This window comes from Panthera pardus, unplaced genomic scaffold (genome assembly GCF_024362965.1).
Source record: "Panthera pardus isolate Hobbes unplaced genomic scaffold, ASM2436296v1 HiC_scaffold_23, whole genome shotgun sequence".
Lineage (NCBI taxonomy): Eukaryota > Metazoa > Chordata > Mammalia > Carnivora > Felidae > Panthera > Panthera pardus.
This window is the reverse complement of record NW_026526799.1, coordinates 7046727-7070041: the sequence shown is the minus strand read 5'-3', so window position 1 is coordinate 7070041 and position 23315 is coordinate 7046727. Positions and strand designations below refer to the sequence as shown.

The window sequence follows — 23315 nt, the reverse complement described above, 5'->3', positions numbered from 1 at the left end:
GAGCTCCGTCCCGGGACCTACTAGAACGAACCATTCCAATATGGGGGGGAGGTGAGCGAAGATATCATGTTAGACGATTAGGGAAAAGGGAAGACACTCCCAGTTGGCACTATAAACTGAAGTTATTGCGGAGTATTTAAATTGGAACAAAAAAATCTTTAATAAACCCTTCGAAGAGGAATGAGATGACTTTCCTTCTAAGCCCCCCCCCACAAGCGCTCGTGGTGCTGGCGCCGCTCCAGCTACGCCAGTTTCCGGGGTCGCGCGGACGGGAGCTGACAGGGGTCAATTCAAGTCATGCAGGTGGTTCGAAAGACGGGGTCTTGGCTCTTGTGGTCTTGGGCTCGGTCACCGACGCCCGGGTAAGAATGATCACCCCCTCCGAACCCACCTCTACCCCCGCGACTGCGCTGCTGCCCGTGTCCCTGAGCCGCCCGGACTGCAGTCGCCGTTAGGCCTGGACCTCACCGAGATTTCCTTCCCCGCAGGGTCGTGGCTGGGGCGCCAGCCTCCATCATCCGCACCGGCGCCCGGCAGCTACAAGATGCGGCGGCCAAGCAGGAAGTTGAGGAGAAGGCGGCCGCTCCGGCTCCGAGCCGCAGCAGCTTCAGGTGAGAGCCATTTAAGTCTAGCCCACGGAAGACCCATTCCACCGACCAAAGTCAGAGAACCAGTCAATCCCCAACTCTGCCACTTACCATCTTTGGGACCTTATGCAAATTAATCTCTCAGACTCAGCTTTCTCGCCTACGAATGGAAAGGATACCGAGAGACGCTGTGAGGATCACATGAGATGCGCCTGGGCACAAAGTGGATGCTCTGTTAACAGTCTGATGAATGAATGAGTGAATGTCGGAAGTGTAAAGTAGATGTCACCTCGTTTCTCTCTGAGAGGTATCCCGGCAGACTAACAATTTTCCCTGGGCTCGGATACAAAATAGAAAGCGGGGGAGCGGGGCGGGGGGTTGGGGGGACAGGAGGCTCTAGGCTGTGGTGTAGATTGTTGCGTTGGTGCAGGGTGGCTTTTGTGCTGAGCCCTAGGGATTGGCACCTTGCTTTCAATCAGTGCCACCACCCCTGTGTGCCATCACATGCATTTAACACGCGTTTACTGAAAACCTATTTGGTGCCAGGCACTGTGCTAGGTGCTGAGAACACAAATACAAAAGATCATTCTAACGCACAAGCAGTTCCCAGAGTACTAGGGAAGACAGATGTGCAAGAATTTTCAGCATAATGTGGTCAGTAGTGTACTGGAGGTAAGAAATGGTTGCTTGGAAGTGTGAAGGAAGAGATGCCCCACTCCTGAGGAAATCAGGCAAGTTCTGCCAGGAAGATAACATGGGGCTAAGAACTGAATTGAACGGGAGTTCAACTGGACAATGTGAAAAGGATCATTTTAGGCAAAGCTAATATGTAAAGGCATCAGTATGAAAGGACGTGGTATGTTTGGGGGCGGGGGAGAGTGATGGCAGAGGAGGGCAGCAAAAGAAGGAGTAAGAATGCTGAGGTCTTCTCTGTAACAGTGGGGCTTTCACCCTGAGCCGCTGAAAGAATTTAAGCCAGGATCCTGCTGGAGTCTTTCAGCAACATCAGGCATTGTTTGAGGTGTTGGGACACATCAGTGACCAAACACCCCAAAACCCTGCCCCCATAGAACTTAAGTTCTAATGGATAGGGGACCAATAAATAAGAAATACGTACAACACGAGGACATGACATGGCGAGAGTGTGTCTGTTGTCCAGGAGGAAGAGTAGGAAGGTCAGTGTGGAGTGAGGAGTAATGCAAGAGATGGGGGAAGGGGGTGAGTGGTGCAGCAGGCATGCAGGGCTGCATCTGTATGGCCTTGTAGGACTTCGTGAGGACTTCAGTCTTGACACTGAATGAGTTGGGAAGCCGCTGGAGAACTTTGAGTACAGGGTTGACATGATGTTTCTTCATTTGAAAGAGTCCCTTTGGCTGCTGTGTTGATATTGAACTATGGGGAAGCAAGGATGGAAACTGGGAGGAGTCCTGTAAGCGATTAGAAGATTATTGAAATAATCCAGGCAGGAAACGATGGTGGCTTGGACCAGGATGACAGCTGTCTGGGTGGAACACACAGAAAGTGACGCCAACAGGATGTGTCCGTGTAAGGTGTGAGAAAAAGAGAGGAATGAAGGAATGCTGTAAAATTTTTGGCCTAAACGGCAGGAAAGGTGGAATTGTACCTAAGACAGGAAGATTGTAAGAGTTTGGTTTTGGGTGGTTATGTTTGAGGTGCTTAATTAACATCCAGTGGAGATACAGTGTAGGCTTTTATAAATGGAGTTCAGGGGACTGCTGGAGCTAGAGACACACATTTAGGAGATTCATCGTATAGATGGTGTTTAAAACCACAAGACTGTACAAGGTCATCAAGAGTATAAGTGTAGGTAAAGATAAGAGGTCCAAGGACTGAAACCTGGAGTCTTCTTATGTTTAGAAATTTAGGAGATGATGAAGAACCAGCAAAAGAGACAAAGAAGGACATTCCACAGAGTAGTGAGGAAACCTAGAGGGATTTTTTTTTTTTTTTAATGTAGTTCAGGGGCAGAGAGATCAGCTGTGTCAGATGTTGTCGATAGGGTAAGTCACTGTGTTGATGGCAGATCTGCTTATGGGATTTAACATCGTGAGTTGGTTAGTGACCTTGCCCAGAGCATTTTTGGTGGAGTCATAGGGCTAAAGTCTGATTGGAGCGGGTTCAAGGAGAGCAGGAGATGGAAAAAAACGGCAAGTACAGTCAGTTCTTTTAAGAGGGAATCAAGACATGGGCAGTAGCTCCGGGAGGCTTTGGGATCAAGAGGTTCTTGTCTGTTTTTAGGTTGGGGAAATGACAGCATGCTTTACCGACGGGAAGGATATGGGGTGGAAACGTTGCTGGAGTGGTGTCCTTGAGAGGCTAACACAAGTGGAGCATCCAAAGAGGAGAGAAGGCAAAGATTGTGGGCACAGATGTTTGGTAGAGGAAGCTGGCAGAAATTCTGATTGCCTGTATTTCCCTGTCAAGGTCATCAGCTGGCTGTGAGGAATCAGAAAGCAGGAGGAGGTTGAAGGAGACAAAGGAAGGTATAAAGCGTCATCCAGGAGAGTGGAAGAAGGATAATTGAACTGGGGACATGCATACAGAGCCGGTCGCCAGGCAGTGCTGAGGGCCCACTTGATGTCAGAAGTCATTAAAATAAAGCGGCGGCTCTCAACTGGGGCGATTGGGCCTCCAAAAGGACTTTTAGCAGTATCTGAAGACATTGTTGATTGTCACAACTCAGGACACTGGAGGGACAGCGGGTAGAGGCCGAGGACGCTGCTGTACACGCCACAGCGTGCAGGCCAGCCCCTCCCAACAAAGAATTGTCCTGCCCAAAATGTCACTAGTGCTAAAGTTGAGAAACCATGATACGTGGAGAGGCCAGTCGACACTGGTGTGTATTTTTCTCTAGTCAGCTGTGCAGATGCACGCCCAGGCTCAGAATGGCTGCAGAGATGGGTCGGCCGGGGTTAGGGTTTGCCAGGAGGGTACGATGGAGAGGAGGCAGAGGATTGAAGGGGTACGCGAGGGAGTGATTGTAATGATTGGCCAGTGGTGGAATTTACTGGAGGCCAGGAGAGAAGTGAAGGCCTTGGTGGGGGGAAGCATACGAGTGGGGAGAATCAGTGGGCTTGAAGGGTTCCCGGCGTGAGGTTCTGCGGGTGCGCCTGCAGCCGGTGGCCTGAGTGGTGCTTGAAACCAAGGTGATGAGGCTGCAGACGTGGTAATGACAAAGGCCAGGTATGACCACAGGAGTAAGTAGCCAGGCTAGGATAGAGGACACAGGGTCACTGGAGAAAAGGAGGTCAAGAAACAGAAGCCGTATATACCATACATACAATTATGATAGGAGTGGTAAGCCAGGAGCTATGACCTCTGCGTTTTTCTACATTTATTTACATTTAAAAAAAAATCCTCTCGGGGCGCCTGGGTGGCGCAGTCGGTTAAGCGTCCGACTTCAGCCAGGTCACGATCTCGCGGTCCGTGAGTTCGAGCCCCGCGTCAGGCTCTGGGCTGATGGCTCGGAGCCTGGAGCCTGTTTCTGATTCTGTGTCTCCCTCTCTCTCTGCCCCTCCCCCGTTCATGCTCTGTCTCTCTCTGTCCCAAAAATAAAAAAAATTAAAAAAAAAAAAAAAAAAAAAATCCTCTCCAGCCGTAATGAGAAAGTGGGCTGAAGAGCAGGAGACCAGGCCTTCTTTATCCAGGAGCGGAACTGCAGTCTCCCCTGCCCAGGTTCCAGCACCTGCCAGGCTGTCAGGGTCAGTTTGGGTTGGTGGCATGCAGGGCCCAGCACACACCCATGCCTCAGGTGCTTGCAGTGGAAGTCAGACCCCCCGCCCCCACTTTCCAGCCCTTCAGCAGAGAGAGCAGCGGCTGTTTTCAGTCCCCACCCTTCCAAAGAGACGCCGTGTGTACAGGCCTCTCTCCCTCTCCCTGGTATGAGGACGGGTGTGAAGAGGCTGCAGACCCGCACCCGAAGGCTTTGTCTTTCCTTTGTCTGGGCTTCCCTGCGGTGAACCACTCATTCATCTGTACAGTGGACCTGGTTGGCTTAGAGGCCCGATCTTGTCCGTGCCTTCGATTAAAATGGTTCACATTCCAAACCCTCCCTAGCTGAGAACCCTTGCTGTGTATAAAAGGCAGTGCACTGGTACATTCAATCTTGGGTAGCCTTAAGTTTTTGGACCCCAAGCCAGTAGGGGAAATGATGATGTTTTAAACATTGATGTCATCGCAGAGCCTCATCCACATCCTACATCCGTCTTGGCTTGTAGGTTGAAAAGCCAGTGACCTGCTGAGGGGCTGAATCACCTCCAAAGTCTGCCCTAGCAGGAGGGAGCACACTTGTAACTCTTGAATACCGTTGTGTTATTTTCTGTTTTGTTTTTTGAAACTATCTAGGAAAGCAGGTGGGGCTCCGGGGCAGGACCGTGATCCTCTAGTAGAGTATTTTCTAACCCAGCATCCACTGGATTTCAGGAGGCTGTGGGAGGTACAAACACCGTCTGATTCCTGCGTGTAGGCGGGATACAGCAGTAGGTTTACTCAGGTCTGGAATGTTGAGTCACAGCTGTGTGTGTTTGAACAAAGAAAGCACAGCATGGTGAACAGAGCTTTGAACTGAGGCAGGTCTCCTAAGCCCAAAGCCTGGCTTCCCTTGCTCACCCTGCTCCCCTGTTTGTACCTCCGTGTCTCCACCTGCAAATAAGAGTACTGACCTAGAGATGGCCAGAGGACAGATTCGACTGAGCTAGAGAAAAAACTTGAGCCCCACACAACGTCTAGGTCACTGCTCTCAGCCTGAGTTCGTATCTGCTTCACCAGGGATATTTTAGAAATAGATTCTCGGCCCCTTCCAGAAGTCAGGCGTGGGGCCTAGGCATCACAACCACGTGATTCTGCTATTCAACCAGCTTGGAAAACTGGGCCCCTGCTCAAATCTGGCCAGTTTCCTGGTTTTTCATAAATAACATTTTACTGGAACATTGTCCCACCCATTAATTTACCGTGGTCTGTGGCTGCTTTTGTACTCCCAGCGGCAAAGCCGAGTAGTTGCAACAGAAACTTCATGGCCAGCAAACCCTAAATTGTCTATTATCTGGCCCTTTACAGAAAAGGCATGCTGATGTCTCTCATAGGGGATACTGGCTTTATTTTTTTTTTTTTAATAGTAATGATATTATATTGTCTTTTTTTTATTAAATAGAGAGTCAAGATGCCACCTAAAACCAGAAATAGAGATTTTACCTTATTTTTTTTTAATTGCAGAGAGTGGCCCATAGAGAATTGAAAATAGAGATCTGATCGTACAAGAAGGGATGGGGGAGGGTCAAGAGCGTGGATGAAATTCTCTTCTCCTAGCAGAAACTCACTAGGAGTGTCCAGAGTCAGCACACAAGAAAAGACCACTGAAGCATGGTGTTCACCCATAACGGCAGTGGCACCGGACGGATTGGGGGCAGCTGCCACAGGAGCAGGTCCGGGTGGCAGACTGCTGTTCTTTGTGGTCTTAAAACAAAAAAATCAGGATTCACCTAAAGTGTTTCTTTAATTGCAGCATTTACCCTCCAGTTCCAGGACAGGAGAGCCCTCTGAGGTGGGCAGGAAAGAAATTCGAGGAGATCCCGATCGCACACATTAAAGCATCCTACAACAAGTAAGTGGTAGGAGCGCCTGGGCAGGTCTCGTGGGGGCTTCTGTCCCCTTCGTGGGGGAGGGCAACCCCGGCGGGGAGGGAGGGCCGAGTTCCACAGGGCAGTGTTGATGAACACGCCCCCCCCCCCCCGGCACTCCTCCCTCCTTTTTTGGGGGGAATCCACCTCTGTCTTTATATAAAGTTTATTCAGGGTGCCTGGGTGGCTCAGTCATTAAGCTCTGACTTCTGCTCAGGTCATGATCTCACGGTCTCGTGGTTCGAGTCCCATATCGGGTGAGATTGACCGTCTCTCTCTCTCTCTCTCTGTGCCCCTCTTGGGATTCTCTCTCTCTCCCTCCCTCTCTCTGCCCCTCACTCACTTGCACCCTCTCGCTGTCAAAAAAAGTTTATTCAGATTTCACGAGAGTGTGAACTAGGTTGGGCATACTACGTTGATAAGCTTTCTTTGCCTTTCTTGGGAGTAGTATTTCCTGGTTCTGCTCCAGAGCTGGAGAGAGTGTTTATTGAGGTGTTTGTTTAGTGTTACTGTGCAATGGGGAACAGCGAATGGGTGATACATAAATGAGAGAGGCGGTTGAAGAGTATGCAATTTATTTACAAACTAACCAAAATGTCCATCTCCAAATAAGCATTGTCCCTTTGAAATACTCGCCTTGGGCCACTGTGCGTTGACCTCTCACCTTGTAGGGCTAAACAAGAATAGTGATTTAATGTGACAAGACTAGTATTCTGAGTGGCTGACGGGTGGGTGCCCAGGGACTTCCCGGCTGTGTAATGGCAACAGAAGCCTTGCTGACGTTGAGGACAGCTTTGCAGGCCAGGCCCCCACATGGAGGTGGGGTCACTGTTTGGTCTCAGCCTGCCCATGACGCGATTCAGAGCACCACACGGGAGACTGTTGGTGGTCAGGGATGGGGCGTGGGGCACACGTGAGACGCTGCAGGATTCACCCAGCATTCGTCTGATAAGCTCAAAATGAGAGCAGCCGGATTTCTGGCTCCCCCTCTCAGGCTAATAAGGACGTGGGTTAGCTGTGCTTGTTCGAGCCTCTGTGGCCCACCCTGTCCGTCTGCTGAAGTTGTGTCAGGGACAGGCAGCTCTCTTGTGCTCTGTTCAGTACAGAAAACCCAGGAAGCCCTGCCAGGGGAAATGGCAGTTCGTAGCCGGGCCAACAGGGTCATAGCCAGGCCAGCAAGCAGACTGCCCGAACCCGGGGCCGCCTAGGGTCCCCTGAGCCCCTTCAGGCCAGAAAGCAGAGCAGTGTTGACCGAGGGGAAATAAGTATGTCTAAGTATTTCTTTTTTTTTTATGTTTATTTTTGAGAGAGAGAAAGAGAGCGCGCGCGTGCAGGGGAGGGGCAGAGAGAGAGGGAGGTCGGCTCTGCACTCACAGCAGAGAGCCTGACACAGGGCTCGAACTCATGAACTGCGAGATCATGACCTGAGCCAAAGTCGGACACTTAAGCAACTGAGCCACCCAGGCACCCATGGCTAACTATTTCTTGAAGTCAGTTAGAGATGACCATAAAAAAATTCACTTCTCTAAAAAAAAGTCTTTTGGTCATGGAACAGAGTGTCATTAGCATTAAAATTGTCCAACAGGAGGGTCGCCTGGGTGGCTCAGTTGGTTAAACGTCCGACTCTTGATCTCAGCTCAGGTCTTGATCTCAGGGTCATGGGTTCAAGACCCACATTGGGCTCAGCACTGGGCATGAAGCCTACTTAAAAAAAATTATCCAATATGGTAGTATTGCTCACTTTTTAAGGTATGATCATGGTTTTGTGGTATTTTTTTCAAAGTCATTATCTTTTAGAACTAAATACTGAAATATTTACCAATGAGATGTTGGGTCTCGGATTTGTTTCAAAATAACCCATCGTGGGGGAAGACCGGAGTGGAAGCAGGATTTATAGATGAGACTAAATTGGATATGGGTTAATAATTCCTGAAGCTGGGTGTTGGGCCCATGGGTGTTCATATACTTTTCTATTGTTTTTGTGTATATTTAAAACTTCCCCTAACAAAAGCCTTTTTTGGTTTTTTTTTTTAAGTTACCTGATATAAAACATCTAACTTCTTAGGGAAAAAAGCCAAACAGGGATATCAAGTCTAGACACTGGCCACAGGGAAGACACTAGGAGGGAAACGTTCCGCCCTTCTGGATGACACTTGCCCACTCCAGACTGTACAGCCTGTGTTAGCTCGGCCTACTAAAACCACCACAAACAGGGGCTTAGACGGCAGACGTGGATGCCTCACAGTTCCAGAGGCTGGAGTCGGGCATCAGGGAGCCAGCGCGGTGGGGTTCCGGTGAGAGTTCCTCTGAGTCACAGGTGGCCGGCTTCGCGTTGTGTCCTCACATGATGGAAGGGGTGAGGGAGCTCTCGGGGTCCCTTTTATAAAACAGAGCACTGACCCTGCTCGCGGGGGCTGTACGCTCGTGACCTACTCACCTCTCAAAGTCCCCTCCTCCAAATACCGTCACATTTGGGATTAGGATTTGAACATGAGTTTGGGGAGGACACACACATGCAGTCCATACCTGAGCTGTCCTTAGATTCTGTGACGTGTCAGATTTTGATGGGGTTCAGGGGGTGATTGGGACGCTTCCTGACGCCTCCTGTAGGAGTTCAGAACATTCATCTGACAAGTTCAGAGGGCAAGCAGTCGAGTGCCTTTCTCTTTCTCAGCCAGGCGTGCAAGGGCCTGGCTTAGTGTTATTTCCCTGACCAGTGCTGTGTCCTGTGTGCCTCCCTGCTTTCCCAGCACGCAGATCCAGGTGGTCTCTGCCGCCCACCAGCCCCTCGCCCGCGCGTCCTGTGGCACCGAGGGATTCCGGAATGCCAAGAAGGGCACCGGCATCGCCGCACAAACAGCAGGCATAGCTGCGGCCGCGGTAAGCGTGTGTCTCTCTGGCGCCCCCTGCGGTGTGTGCTGGTTTGTGCAGGCCTGATCCCTGGGAGGGAGCTTCTCCTTGAACTAGTCCCCCAGGAGCAGTGGTGTTTGCCAACTGCTGTTCGATACCCTAACATCGGGGGCAGTTTGAAGGGACCTCTTTTCTCTCACGAAGTACCAGTCTGATTGTGAACTGCTGCAGACCTCTCTAGAAGCAAATTGGCAGTGTGCGCCTATTTGTATATTTATTGACCATCTGCTGTACAGCGGGCACTCTGCTTCCATGATCCTTCCTCAGAAGATGCTCAGTATTACCCACGTTTTTAAGAGCCAGTTAAGATCCAGAGTGTGGGCCTCGCTCAGAGTAACTGGTCTAGAACCACGGCCTGTGCCCGGGCTGCCGTAGCACGGGCCTTACAAAGGTTCACACTCTGCCAAATTGGAAGTATTTCCTGAAGGAAAACTTGAGCCTGCAAACAAAGCTGGATGCCCCAAAATAGTATTTGCTATGTATAAATGACCATCAGAATGTGTTAAGTGTCCACCACTGGACAGACTGTATACACTAAAATATGCCAGCGTTAACAGTGACCTCTGCGTGGCAGGTTGAGTGGACTTCTTTGTGTTTTCCAGACTTTCTATAATGAACAGCCTTTATAATCAGGAAAGAAACTTTTCAATGATAACCCTTAAAATTTAAAATAACACTTTTTAAGTGGGTTACTTAGTATTTAGGCTCAACCTTAAAAATCTGCATTCGCTCCCCTGAGAACACGGAAGCGATATCTAGAAATCTCCATCAGGTGGCAGTGCTGACCTAGGGTTTGACAAGTTCCATGCTCTCTGCCGGTGTCTGCCCTGCACTGTGGCCTTTGCTGCCTTCCCTGTGTTCTGCCTCTTCCCTGGAGCTCATAACCCTCTTGGTCCATAGCAGTAGCAACAGATCTGATGGAGCAGTTCTCTCCCTAGAGCACTGACACTCTTTCTTCCTCTCCAGAAAGCTGCCGGGAAGGGCGTGACCCACATCCGAGTGGTGGTGAAAGGCCTGGGGCCAGGGCGCTTGGTAAGTGAGCCGGGGTCTCCGCAGGGTGTGCGCTTCCTTCCTGAGAGAAACGGGGCTTGAGCGCAGAGTCAGGAGACTGGGAAAACCCTGTGGTGGATTTCCATGAGGGCTTCAGTTTCTTTCTGGTCTTCGAACCTACTAAGCTTCTCAAAAGCATGCCCAGATCACTTAGTTTAACTCATCAGACACTTATTGAGTGCCTGCTGTGTGCCAGGCACTGGGAATAGAAAGGTGCTCCCCGGGGGCTGTCACAGACGGACCCCTCGGCACAGACAGCAGGTGCCGTGGTAAAGCTTGTGCCCAGCGTGTTGGGCGCCCACGGGGTATTCCCCCAGAGGTGACATCTTTACTGACTTTTCAAGAATAGCAAGGTATTAGCCAGGTGTGGGGGGAGACAGAGGACGTTCCAGGCAGAGGAAACAACAAAAGCGTAATGCTTACAGGGTGTTGGGGTTTACAGATACTCTTAGTTGTCAGATTCCAAAGCACACAGTGGGAAGTGGTCGGTGCACCTAGAGAAATGGAAGCATCGAGGACGTGGTTAAGGGGTTTGGTCGGGAGTCCTTTGGGAGAGATCAGAGTCAGGATTGTAGGTATGAAAGCCCCACCCCGCCCTCTCCAAGGCCCGTCTGGACATGCTGAGTCACCGTCTCTGGGACCATGCCATTCTACTGTTCCTTCTGCCCCTTCTAGTCTGCCATCAAGGGACTGACCATGGGGGGCCTGGAAGTGATCTCAATCACAGACAACACCCCCATCCCGCACAATGGCTGCCGCCCCAGGAAGGCTCGGAGGCTGTGACGGAAAGGAAGCCTGCCCCTGAACGTGACCTCAAGTCCCGCCTCCAGCTGGACCTCGTAGAAAGCACACTGTCAGAGCTCTCTCCAGAGGAGGGCTTGCCGGAGACCCTCAGGGAGTAAGACAGAGCTTTGCCCCCTCATGTGGTCTTCTCACTTGTTCCTTCGACTGGAGACCGGTACCCAGAAGTGACTCAAGAGGAGCCCCAGGGTGGCTGATGCCCAGACTCCAACCAGGAAATGCCGCCTCTGCTCTGCAAAAATAAAAATGTCTCCACACTTGCAGTGGTTCGTGCGTGCTCTCTTCCAGAGTTGCAAACAGCGTTCCCCGCTGCCTTCTGACAGTGAGAAAGTGATCGTGGATCGAGGTGAGAGCCTAGACAGAGGCTGAAAAGGGAAGTCTGAGCTGTTGTTTATCAGATAGCCTCCTCATTGGTTTCAGGTATGTCCTTTCGGGCCCCAAACCGAGGGCTTTTTGCCTCCTACCTCTGGAGTATCGTGGGAGTAGAAGATCCTACTGTTAGCAGACACGTCTAAAGTTCGCGCCCGTGGTGGAGGAGGACCCTGCCTGAGCTCAGGTTCCATAAGTGTGGACAGTCACAGCTTCCCCACAGCGAAGTCACCTGACGCCCACCCAAGCCCTTCAGCATCCCCAGCACCCAAGATTGGGGGACCCTAAAGGGAAGAGATAGAGGGGTGTAAGATGGGATTCTCTAGAAAATCGGGTGGGTGGAGGGGTGGGCAGGAGCAGGAATTGGTGGGGAGCCCAGAAGGTGTGGACACCAGTGGGCTCAGCCTGGGAACCCCAGGCAGGACTGGCTGCTCGCTGATGGGCTCTGGGCTCCCCGGATACCACGCGGGAGCTGAGGGTGAGGGGTCTGGAGACCCGGCAGGAGGGACCCGGCCTCCCTGGACAGCCGGCCAGCATCCAGAGCGTCCACACACGCCATTTCTCCCATGTGAACAAGGCTGCAGGAAGGGCCTGCCGAGCACAGAGAGGTGGGCGCCGTGCAGTCCCACATCTGGGCCCAGCCGGCCAAGCAATGTCATCTGCCTGAACTCCTGGGACTTCATCCACAGGCGCTGTCTCAAACAGGAAAGCACCTGTGATATGCAGGGTTAGAGGGGAGAAAGACCACAGGCTGGGTGTGAGTTTAGAAGGAAAAACTGTCTCCCTACTGCCTTCTCTTCTGTCCTCGGAAGGACCTGAGGCTGACTTGTGACCCTTGACTGAAGAAACCCAACCGGAGGCTTGTCGGGTTAAGGCCATTGCTGGAAAGTTGCTGTTGTCTCAGCAAAAGCACGTAAACAGGATTCATGAAAAAAACGAGCGCTCACACAGCCCTTGAGAACGGCTCTGTGATTTGTTGGGGTTTAGCCTTTATTCAGGTGGGCAGAGGACCATCGGACGGTTTATCAGGCAGGGCCCAAGCAAGAAACAAATGGTTCCAAAGGTTTAAGAGAGAAGTTTAACGAAGGTTCTCTACAGAGGTGTGGGCGGGGTTGAGGGAACGAACACGGCCGCGTTCCCGTTCTGGCAAGAGCCGGAAGCCCTCCCACCCGCAGCTGCCAGGGGCAGGGGGAAGCACGGTTCCCAGAACCTGGCCGCGGGGACGCAGCCTCGGTCCCGGAGGCTCAGCCTCACAGGCCACAGTGGTGGTCCCCATCCTTCCTGAAGAGCAGTCCTCTGTACGCTAGTTTTAGAAAACGTTCTCTTAATCACAGCAGAGCTTTGAACAGAAGATCACGCCCAGGAGCACCTGCAAGCACAGACAGGACACCGGGGCCCTAAAGGATCGATGGTTTTGGGTCCAGAAACAGATGCCTGGCACTGCCTCCAGAGCCCACGGTCAGGGTATGCTGGAGGGTGCACGCCGTGTTGGTGTGAGCGCTCCGTGCACGCCGTGGCGTGCAGGCTCTGTGAGGCCAGGCCAGGCTCCGGTGCTCTCTTAAACTGTAGTATGGTCTTGACCTCTCAAAGACCTGCTCCCCACCCCTCCCTCCCCCCCACCCCCGAGAAGCCTAAAGCGCGTGCACCCAAGTCTGACTTAGTAAGGCAGTTAACCATTGACCTGAACTGCTGGCCGCCCCGTCCCCTGCGGCTGCAGACCCTTCCGAGCATCAGGCCCCACGGTCCTGAGAACATAGGCGGGCCGTGTGCTCGCACCTTCCTGGGGGCAGAGAACAGGCAGAGCTGGGCAGGGGGTCCCCACTCTGCACCAGCAGAGTGTCGGCATCAGCTTGTGTGACAACTTCCTCGTTTCCGGGCAGCAGGGCCCCCGACTGTCTATGAGGCACCTGCAGTTTTGCTCTAACCGCCTCCGAGCTGGTGGCACAGGACTGGCTCCGTCACGGAAGCCTCTCTGCTCCCACGCAGGCAGAAGGGCAAATACGACTTCTCTCCTTTCCGCAGAGACCCAGTGTTTTCCCTTTTTCCAGCCAAGGTCATCACCTGACACTGACATGTACCGTCACCGCCGAAATAAGCCTGCTTCACGCTGGAGCACCTGGACGCTGGCAGAACATCCCTGCACGTTAAGGAAAACCATTCTCCAATTACCTCTGCCTGCAACCTTGCCCTGACACGTCCATTCAAAAAAACCCACAAAACACGCGTATATGCCTTCCCCCTGGGCTCCCTTATTATTTTTCTCTATTCGTTTTTCCTCTAGTGGATAGACACACTGCTTTTTAAATCTGAGTAGTATCAGCCCCAAGCAGAAATTACCCATTCAACCGAATTAAGCAAACATAGGTTATTTTTTTTTTGCACAAACAGGTTGGGCACCGGGGGAACAGAAATGCCATGACCGTCCTGCATGAAGCTCACAGTCTGGGGAAGCTAGACAGACACGGGGCCAAATCAGAAAGAAGTTCCAGAAAAGAGGCATGAATGGCCTCGGTGTTTGAGTGTAAGAATGGCCCCCTCAGTTTCAGGGACGGAAGGGAGGGCTTTATGGGGGAGATGGCAAGCAAGAGAAGCCACCGGACCAGATTGTGTCCTTAGGATGGAAAGCTGGCAAGGCAACACAGCCCAGGTGGAGGGGTCAGAGATCATCGGGTTACTGGGTGTAGCTTGGTTGGCATGGAGGGGGTGGTCCCGGGGTTCAGACCGGATAGGAGGACAAACGGAGGGAGAAGCTTACGGAAGGAGTCAAACACCTTGTGGCTACACCAAGAATAAAGGGTAGGTTCAGCAGATGCGGAGAAGGGGAGGTGGGTGTGGAGAAGGCAGGAGACAAGAAGGAACTCCAACATTAGGAACTTTAACACTTGCTGTTTACAGGCGATGAAATTGGGTAGGTAGCATCGTCTAAGATCAACTGGAAATAAGAATCCCAGAGGTTTAAGGCAGGAAACTATGAGCTGCAGACAGAGTTGTCCGTCTTAATGCTGAAGCCACAAAGGGAAGTCGGAAGGGGACAGAGAAGAAGGCTGTGAGAGCAAAGGTCCCTAAACGAAGCCCAGTGGCCCAGAGAAGAGGAAGAGCAACCCCCTCCCGTGGCCACCGCTGTGTGTGTGAGGTGCAGGGTTGGGGGAGCGGAGCTCTGGGGGCCAGGGAGGAAAGGGAGGGGTGGCGGGAGTCCCGAAGCAGAAAGCAGGCTGCGCGCTGGGATTGGGGTGCAGGTGGGGGGGAGGGGTGCAAATGGAAGGGGCCTGTCATGCCTGGAGGAGGCAGGGACAGGGACCCACCATAGCCCCGGTCTGCACGGACAGAATCTGGGTCCAAGGTCTGCTCTGCTTCTAACCTGCTTTTATATGGAATATAAAAGGTCAAAAAGCATGAAGAGATGCTCAGTCTTCCCAGCAAGCAGGAAATGGGAGTTAAAATACATGACCTTCCTTCCCCAAATGATGCTAATCAAAGCCCTGGTGGGGCAGAGACTGCCCAGGAAAAAAGAAGAGAATGAGGAAAGCAGGAGGCTGAGTTGTAAGAGTTGTAAATGCTCCAGGAGGACAAGGCTGCAAAGCGGAGGGGGGGGGGGGGGGGGGGGGGTCGGGGTCAGAGAGGCAGCAGGTGTGGTGTCTCGGGAGCCAAGGCACAAAGTGCAGGCTGTGGCTCAGAGCTCTAGCCAGGTGAGGACTGGGCAACAGCCACCTGGATCTGGCAACACGGAGGTCACCGTCCGCCAAAGGGAGAGTGGCTGGGGGAGCGTGGGAGGTGAGGAGAGAGGCGGAGGATCCTGGTAACGTCTGTGTCGTGGCCACAGGGAGTGTGTCAGAACACTCGCACTCTCCCCTGAGAAGTGGCGGGCCAGGAGTCGGGGTGTGGAGGCGCCCCGGACCTCGGGGAGGAGAGGGAAGTGGCTCGGAGCTGGGGAGAGGCAGCCCTCAGCAAGGTGGCAGGAAGCCAGGCCTCAGGGGAGAGGCAGCCCGCGTGGGGCTCCCTGTGACAGGCGTGCCCACTGTAAGTTGGGGACAGCAATGCTTGAATGGTCACCAGCAACTGAAACAGAACGTCCTTGCAATCAGCACACAGGGAACGTTTCTCCCCCCACCCCACCCCCACCCCCCCACCACTGCCCGCACACGCCATACAATTGTTCTGAAGTGACATAAAAGCGCTATTCCTCTCTGAGTCCTTACTGGGGGGACTAGAAATGGCTAGAGCCTCTTCAGAAGGAAGTTTGGGAGTATCTGTCAACACTTAAGATGCACAGACCTTTGGCTTCAGAATTCCCTTCGAGGAATACATCCTGGGGAGCGAGCGGCGCTGTCCCAGAGCACATTGTCCCTGTGCAATACAAATGCTCCACCCCCCCACCCCCCCCCCCCCCCCCCCCGCTGGCTTGTTGGCCACTGGCCCCATGTGGCTCTTGAGAACCTGAGATGTGGGTAGCATGACCAAGGAGCTGAATTTGGGGTTTTATTCAGTTCGGATTAACGGACACGTGAATAGAAACGTGCTGGTGGTACCTACTACCTTGGACAGTGCAGTTTAGATCCTGTTCATGGGTGTGGCAAATATATGCAAAGATACAGATTTCCTGAAGCACCGTGAGTAAAGGCCAAAAACTGCAACCAAAATGTGCATCAATAGCGGGCCAGTAAAAGACATCACGGTGCATCCATCATAATGGAGCGTTAACCCTGAAACAAGCCAACATGTATCGCTGAGTGAAAGATAAAAGGGTCCAGGGGACAGTGTGCATAGGACAGTCACTAATTTTCGTACAAAAGGGCAGGATATGGGGCTCCTGCGTGGCTCAGTCGGTTGAGCATCTGACTTCGGCTCACGTCACGATCTCACGGTTCACGGGTTCAAGCCCTGTGTCGGGCTCTGTGCTGACAGCTTGGAGCCTGTTTTGGATTCTGTGTCTCCCTTTCTCTCTGCCCCTCCCCTGCTTGTGCCTGTCTGTCTCTGTCTCTCAAAAATGAATAAACAGTAAAAAAAAACATTTTTTAAAGGGCAGGCTAGGTGTACGTAAATGTATATGCATTAAGAACCTGAGAAGACATACCCCAAAATGGCAGTGTCTCTGTAGGGAGAGAAACGGTAACTGGGAAACAGGCGGAGAGGAGTCTTCACTCTTTATCTTTTTCACCCTTAGGATAGGGTGCCTTGTAAACACTGGTGCTTGTTCAGATTATTTAATGAACCAACTACAATAAAATAGAAATAAAAGACTGGTTTGTAAAAAAAAAAAAAAAATGTATAAAAGCTGAGAAGTTAGACATTATATATAAATTATCTGCTAAAGTATGCACACAACATCATTAATGGCTATTTTGACCCACTCGGACCCTGTAACGCACCCCACCCCCATCCTGCAGGTGGTCCGGTATTTGAGGGAAGACATCTGACTTGGCTCAGAAATGTGTTGTGGTAATTAATCTGGCTTCTCCCCTCTGCCTGCCTGGGTTCAAATTAAATTGTGCACACGCTCTGCGATTTAGCATAACAAGTCTTGCCAGAGAAGCCAGCCTCTGTGTCATTATTGCTGGGCTGGAAGGAGGGGGCAGACAGAGCGAAGTGCTCTGTTTCCATAGTGCCCCGTGGCGGCTTAACCACCATGGATTTGCGTAATCCCCTTGAACGGAAACGAAATGTCAACGAAGGGGCAGCCTAGTGTCCAGGGGGCCCTGGCCGGCAGAACAAATGTCATCTAGACCCAGATGAGCACAGACTCGGCACACAGGCTGTCAGGCCACACTCCCCACCCCACCCCCTCCAGACCTCAGGGTCCCCCTCAGGTCAAAGAGGGGGTGAGTGGGACGCAGCGACGGCATCCCAGGAGCCCACAGCTCATTCATGGAAGGCCCAGGTCCTGACACACTAGTGGCCACACTGAGGGAGAGCCTCTGGGGTGTGACAGAGGCCTGACTGTGTGTCCCAGAAATGCAGTTAGCCCTTCTCCCCCTAATCCCGTCTCCCAGGGGCCTTCAGGCTCCTCCAGCTGCCCGTCCCTTCCAGCCTGCTGAGGTGGGAAGGGCTTGGTCGTTGGAGACCAGCTCTGCCTCAGTCTGAACCTCAGCCTCTCCACCTCCCAGGGCTGTTAGGGGCATTCGCTAAGACCACCGTGTCTGCTGTATACAGCAGGTGCTCATCCAGGGTGCCTGCGTCCCTCTGACACCTCCTGTGAGCTCTGGGCAGTGTGGGCACCGGCTGGGAACACGGTGGTGAACACAGGTGTGGGTCCAGCTTGCCATCATCATTATTACTTTTTAAAAGCTTTTTTTTTTCCTGTGATTTTTTAATCAGAAAATGTTCTGTAGGAGCCAATCACCTGTTCTCCTGCTCCCTTAAATCCACTCAACTGTAGATTAAGCCAGATTGTTAAAAATTTGCAGCCAAAAATTAAATTAAAAAGCCAAATGACTCAAGAGTCTATCCCTCAAGGGTTTTTCTTCCCTCCTTCCTTCCTTGAAAATCTATCAACACTCAGACACAATATGCCTAAAACCCGGTACCTGCCCTAAGCAGCTTTGAGGAAAAGACCATTGTAATACCACTGGTGCTACCACAGAACAGGGGCACCTGTGTGTGTGTGTGTGTGTGTGTGTGTGTGTGTGTGTGTGTACAAGCACGTGCATGCGGGAGCATATGTGTGACAGTAGGTATCAAGGAACACTTCCTAGAGGAGGTGACATCTGAGCTGAAGATAAGAGTAAGAGAAGGCATGGGGCGCCTGGGTGGCTCAGTTAAGCGTCTGACTTCGGCTCAGGTCATGATCTCACGGTCCGTAAGTTTGAGCCCCGCGTCGGGCTCTGTGCTGACAGCTCAGAGCCTGGAGCCTGTTTCAGATTCTGTGTCTCCCTCTCTCTGACCCTCCCCTGTTCATGCTCTGTCTCTCCCTGTCTCAAAAATAAAAACGTTAAAAAAAAGAAGAGTAAGAGAAGGCAAATGTTGAGGGTGAGGGTGAGGGGGACGTGTCGAGCAGAGGATGGCATGAACCAAGGGCAGAGTGCGGAGATGACAGCCTGCAATAAACTGCACACTGTTCAGAGCATAATGTGAGAGAGGGAGGCTGCAGGGGGCTGCATCATGGTCCCCAGAGGTATCAGATCTCAACCCTGGAACCCGCACTTGTCACCCTATATGCAAATAGGGTCTTTACAGATGTGCCAAAGGATCTTAACATGGGAAGATGACCCTATCTGGATGGACCCTAATGAGATCACATGTATCCTTATAAAATGGAGGCAGCGTTGGGGCACCTGGGCAGCTCAGTCAGTTAAGAGACCAACTTTAGCTCAGGTCACGATTTCACGGTCCGTGAGTTCGAGACCCGCATTGGGCTCTGTGCTGACAGCTCAGAGCCTGGAGCTTGTTTCGGATTCTGTGTCTCCCTCTCTCTCTGCCCCTCCCCTGATTGAGTTCTGTCTCTCACCACCACTACAGCCCCCATATTCCATACGATTGTTCTGAAATAAAAGCAATATTCCTCTCTCTCTCCAACTCTGACTCTCTCTCTCTCAAAAATAAATAAACATTAAACAAATAAAATGGAGGCAGCGTCTGATTGCACAGACAGAAGAGGGGAGGCCGGGTGGCCACAAAGGCAGAGATTGGCAGGGATGCGGCCACAGCCAAGGACCACCTGGGGTCACCAGAAGCTGGTAGAGGCAAGGCGCGGACTCTCACCCTAGAAATGAGATGAGAATCTGGTAGAAAACAACAGCAGTTGAGACTGTCGGGCAGGGCTCATCCAACAGAGGTCCAGGAGGCAAAACTGCTATTTCCAGGTGAAAGAGGGCCGAGAAGCACCAAGCTGTCACAGGTAATGTCTCACGGAAGGGACCTGGAGGGCGGCAGTGGCCCCAGCTCCTCACAGGCACCCAGGAACAGATGGGCCCCAAGAGGGCCCTGCACCGGGGGGCAGAAGGGGCTCCCTTCTCGGGCTCTACTTCCCGGGCCCTCTGAAAATGAGCCTCAGCCATTGGGATGACCCATCTCTAGCCCCTCAGTGGCGCGAGCTGAAGACAAAGCTGCTTCTGGGGGAGGAAGGACAGTCAGGGGATCCTGACAACTGTCCCTGGGAGCAGGCACATGTTTTTGTCCTGCTGGGATTGGGATAATTGGGGCACTAACAGAAATGCATTTCTCGCCTATTTCCTGTCTGATTGAAAAGTACTTTGCGGTCATTTAGAGCCCTCACACCCCCATAATCAGAGCTCAGTCGCTCTGGCAGAGGCAGGAAACTGGGTCACCACGTGGGCTCCAGGACCTCCCAGGATGCAACACCCACAGAGTGTAGGCCCACCCACCCTCCAGACCCCCCAAGGACATGCCCAGCTCTGTGCAGGCCCTGGGTGAGGGACAGGTTCAGGAACGGGCTGGACTTGGATGGAGTCTAACAGGGTCCGGTTTCCTTTTTCTCCCATCACTGCCTCAAATCGACTATGTCAGACCTCCTTTTCTATAGCCCTGAACCCCATCACAGGAAGATTCCATGGCTTCCTGGTTACTTTTTTTTTTTAGTTGGCATACAGTAATATTAGTTCAGGTGTACAATATGGAGATTCGGCACTTCCAAACATCAGCCGGTGCTCATCACGACAAGTGCCCTCCTTAGTCCCCATCCCCTATTTAACTGTAAGAATAAGTCCCATTTGGGGGCACCTGGGTGGCTCAGTCAGGCATCCAACTCTTGACTTGGGTTTGGGTCATCATCTCACGGTCAAGGGTTCAATCCCCACATTGGGCTCTGTGCTGACAGTGCTGAGCCGGCTTGGGATTTTCTCTGTCTCTCGCTCTCTGCCCCTCCCCTGCTTGCTCGCTGTCTCTAAAAAATAAATAAAAATAAAACTGAAAAACAAAAAAAGAGTAAGTTCCATTTGGATAGTTACCACTCCCTTTCAGAGACTCAAAGTCCAGCCCAACCCATAACAAAACTTCAACCTCATGGCAGCCCAGAGCTTCTCCCCCACTCTCCACCCTGTGTCTGCAGCCTGTCTCCACTCCCCCGAGCACAGGGTTGAGGGGAATGCAATGTGGGGGCGAGGGGCTTAGAGAGTGCCTTGTCCTCCTGTCTGGGGTTCTCTTGGCCGACGCTAGCATTCACACCTCCACAGGACAGGCTGGCGCTTGTACAGGTCCATGGGGGCTCTTTGGAGACCAGTCCCATCCACCCAGCCACCGATGCAGGGACCTCAGCCCTGGGCCCGTGGTGGGCATGGAGTTGTGCTGTCCAGACCCCCTCAAGGAAGGGGGTTGCCCAACTGCCAGGAGCTCCATCAGCCTCAGGGTCGCCTGCAGAGAGCTGCCTTGAACCAGTCACACCCTTCCAAAGGCACACCCACCCACAACGACCTATCTGACACAAGTGAGCGGGTGTGCACCTGGCCCCCTCAGCTCCAGGCTGTGGGGCCTGCACCACCTCTGTTCGACCCTGCTCCTCCCCTCCCTTCCACAGGCCTCGATGCTGGGCCACTCTCTAATGAACAGTTTGTACCCAGGGCTGTCACAGAGTCTGCTCCTCAGAGAACCCCAACACGACTGCTTCAGCGACAAGCATGTGCACTCCGTGACTGACCTCTCCCACCATCTCAGCACCCAGCCTCCTATGGCAGGGACCCCCCTGGGCCCTGGCAGATGAATGGGGTACCAGCAACGGTGGCTCAGGCCCAGCTCTCTCCCCAGTGCCCACTGAGCTGCAGGAACCTTGGCGATGCCCCATTTAGCCCAGCCCTACCAGATGCCAGCAGCGTGGCTTACCCAGCCACCACCCCCTGCCCCTGCCCTGCTCCGCCAGCCTCCCACCGCCTGGCTTCTCCGGCAGGAAGCAAGACTGGACACTGTTCTCTACGTCCACATATATGTTCCACCTGAGCTCCTGGAGACACATCAGTAGGTTGCTCCCAAGAACCTTCTTGTAAGACCCTGCCTTAGAGGTGGCGTGGAGCAGGTTCACAGGGTTCCTGCAGCTGGGCACGCTTCCCGCCAAGGCACGAGACCGCACCCTCCTATTCCGATAGGCACCCTGAACTCTGCAGCTCCCCCCATCACTTGACTTCAAAGCCCAGTCCAGGTCCTAGATAAGGTGTCACCAAGTAGAAGATACGGAAGGAAGATGAGGCCATCCCCTCCCCACTGCTTTGGTTAGGGAGATACTAGACATTTTCCAGTTCTGCAGGTGTTGAGGGGTGGTGTGGCAGGGGCGGGGTCCCCATCCTTAGGTCAAGGAGAGACAGTGGTCTGAGGTCACCCACGCCTGGGCCCTTCCAAAGGCACTGTAAACACCTAATTTCCAGTAACAAATCCTTTTCAACTTAGAGCAGCCAGAGTAGTTTCTGTTTCCCGTGACTGTATACTTTTTTGAATTTCTAATCTCTTCCTTTGCCCGGATGGGGGGGACAGTTATTGGGTTGGTTCTGCTATCTTTTATTACATCCCACGTGGATGTGACTGGTCCTCCTCCAGGACCGTGTGCGTGACTCTCCAGGAGACCCTTGTTAAAATGCAGGTTCTGATTCTGTCGGTCTTGGATAAGGCCCAAGAGTCTGCCTTTCGAGCAAGTTCCTGGTAACAATGCCTTTGCAGTAACCGGACCCCTGGCCTGCTGAAGGGCACAGCTGCAGACTGTGAGGGAACCTGGCATCTACTGTCCTCAGCTGCGGGCCTTTATCACAATTCCAAGGCAGCAGGAAGTAGCCCCCTTACTGTCCCGCACAAGCGGGACCAGGCCAGGTGAGTGGGGGCCACAAAGGTGAGTCAGACACACTCAGGAACCTTGAGGATCACAGCCAGCAGTCTCTACTGTGCACAGAGCCTGGTGAGTGATGGGGACACAGCCGCCTGCCTCCTCCATACCTTGTGACGGAAGAAGTCTAGCTTCCCAGGCACAGGTCAGTGGTGCTTCCTGGTGGGACGGGGGTTTCCGGTCGTCAAAGGACCAGCACTGCAGAAGCACAGGGGAGAAAGCAGGCCTGCCGGCTGGGGCTGGGAGGAGGAGCAGGCAGTGACCGGGGAAGGAAGGCTCAGAGGTGGCTCTGAGCTGGACCTCTGCAGCCGTGACGGTGGAGGGCATCACTGGGGGGGACAAGGAACAGCAGAATAACTGATGAGAAACAGGGAAAGGGCGCTGGCCAGCCAGGTGCCCCCTGAGAGAGGATGGCACAGGGTGGGGTGCTGGGGCAGGGGTAAGCTGGGAATGCTGACAGGAAGGACTGAAAGGGAGATGAGGCCACCCAAAGGAAAGCCATGCAGAGGAGTTTGGGGTGCACCTGGTGGTTCTGAGCAGGGCTCTGTCAGAGGCATGACAACATCCCGGAACAGAGGAAGGTGGCAGCCTGAGTGGCCTCCCACCAGCCCGGGTCACAGGGGCCTGGCCTCGTGGGCCTTATTAATTGTATTTTATAAACAGACCCATTCATTCATCTGGCTTTCATGTTTCTTCAAAAGTTAGAATACTAAGGGGCGCCTGGGTGGCTCAGTCAGTTAAGCATCCGACTTCGGCTCAGGTCATGATCTCGCGGTTCGTGAGTTCGAGTTTCATGTCGGGGTCTGTGCTGACAGCTGGGAGCATCGACCTGCTTGGATTCTGCGTCTCCCTCTCTCTCTGCCCCCCCGCCCCCGCTAGCGCTCTGTTTCTCTCTCTCAAGAATAAACATTAAAAAAACAAAGTTAAAATACTAAATGGAACAGAAGTGGACATGTTGTCCGTTTAGATTGTCATAAACATGTGCCTTTGAGGGGCAAATGGAAAACACTCAGCACAGCACTCAATAAACATGTGTTGCATGTGCCAAGTGAATGAATGAATGTACAAGAGCGAGCTGCCGTGGGCGGGGGGTGTTCCAGAAGAGTCCGGGTTGCCCTGATCGAGGCAGCACCGCGTGGGACAGCCTATCCCTTTGGGACCATCCCCTCTGTTCCTGCATGTCCAGACCACACTCAGTGAAGTGGTGAC

The 23315-nt window shown here is 52.8% G+C and overlaps 2 protein-coding genes across 2 annotated transcripts in view; one reads left to right on the top strand and one right to left on the bottom strand.

Moving 5' to 3' along the window:
• Positions 1-242: 242 nt before the first annotated feature.
• MRPS11 (mitochondrial ribosomal protein S11) lies at positions 243-11247 on the top strand. The gene is made up of 6 exons (XM_019460206.2): positions 243-362; positions 489-611; positions 6109-6207; positions 8974-9103; positions 10100-10165; positions 10859-11247. The coding sequence occupies exons 1-6, from the start codon at positions 298-300 to the stop codon at positions 10964-10966; spliced, it is 591 nt and encodes a 196-aa protein (XP_019315751.2). The 5' UTR covers positions 243-297; the 3' UTR covers positions 10967-11247.
• Positions 10577-23315, bottom strand: part of DET1 (DET1 partner of COP1 E3 ubiquitin ligase) — a 57105-nt gene continuing 44366 nt past the window's right edge. Inside the window, exon 5 of the mRNA XM_019460201.2 lies at positions 10577-10677. Coding sequence (XP_019315746.2) covers positions 10632-10677 — 46 coding nt within the window. The 3' untranslated portion in view covers positions 10577-10631. The remainder of the gene's footprint in view (positions 10678-23315) is intronic.

Bases quoted from the DNA above. Each gene is read 5' to 3' on its own strand.
- MRPS11 (XM_019460206.2), top strand. From the start codon at position 298: ATGCAGGTGGTTCGAAAGACGGGGTCTTGGCTCTTGTGGTCTTGGGCT. The intron at 612-6,108 runs GTGAGAGCCATT...CTTTAATTGCAG, and splicing joins CCGAGCCGCAGCAGCTTCAG to CATTTACCCTCCAGTTCCAG. The intron at 9,104-10,099 runs GTAAGCGTGTGT...CTTCCTCTCCAG, and splicing joins CAGGCATAGCTGCGGCCGCG to AAAGCTGCCGGGAAGGGCGT.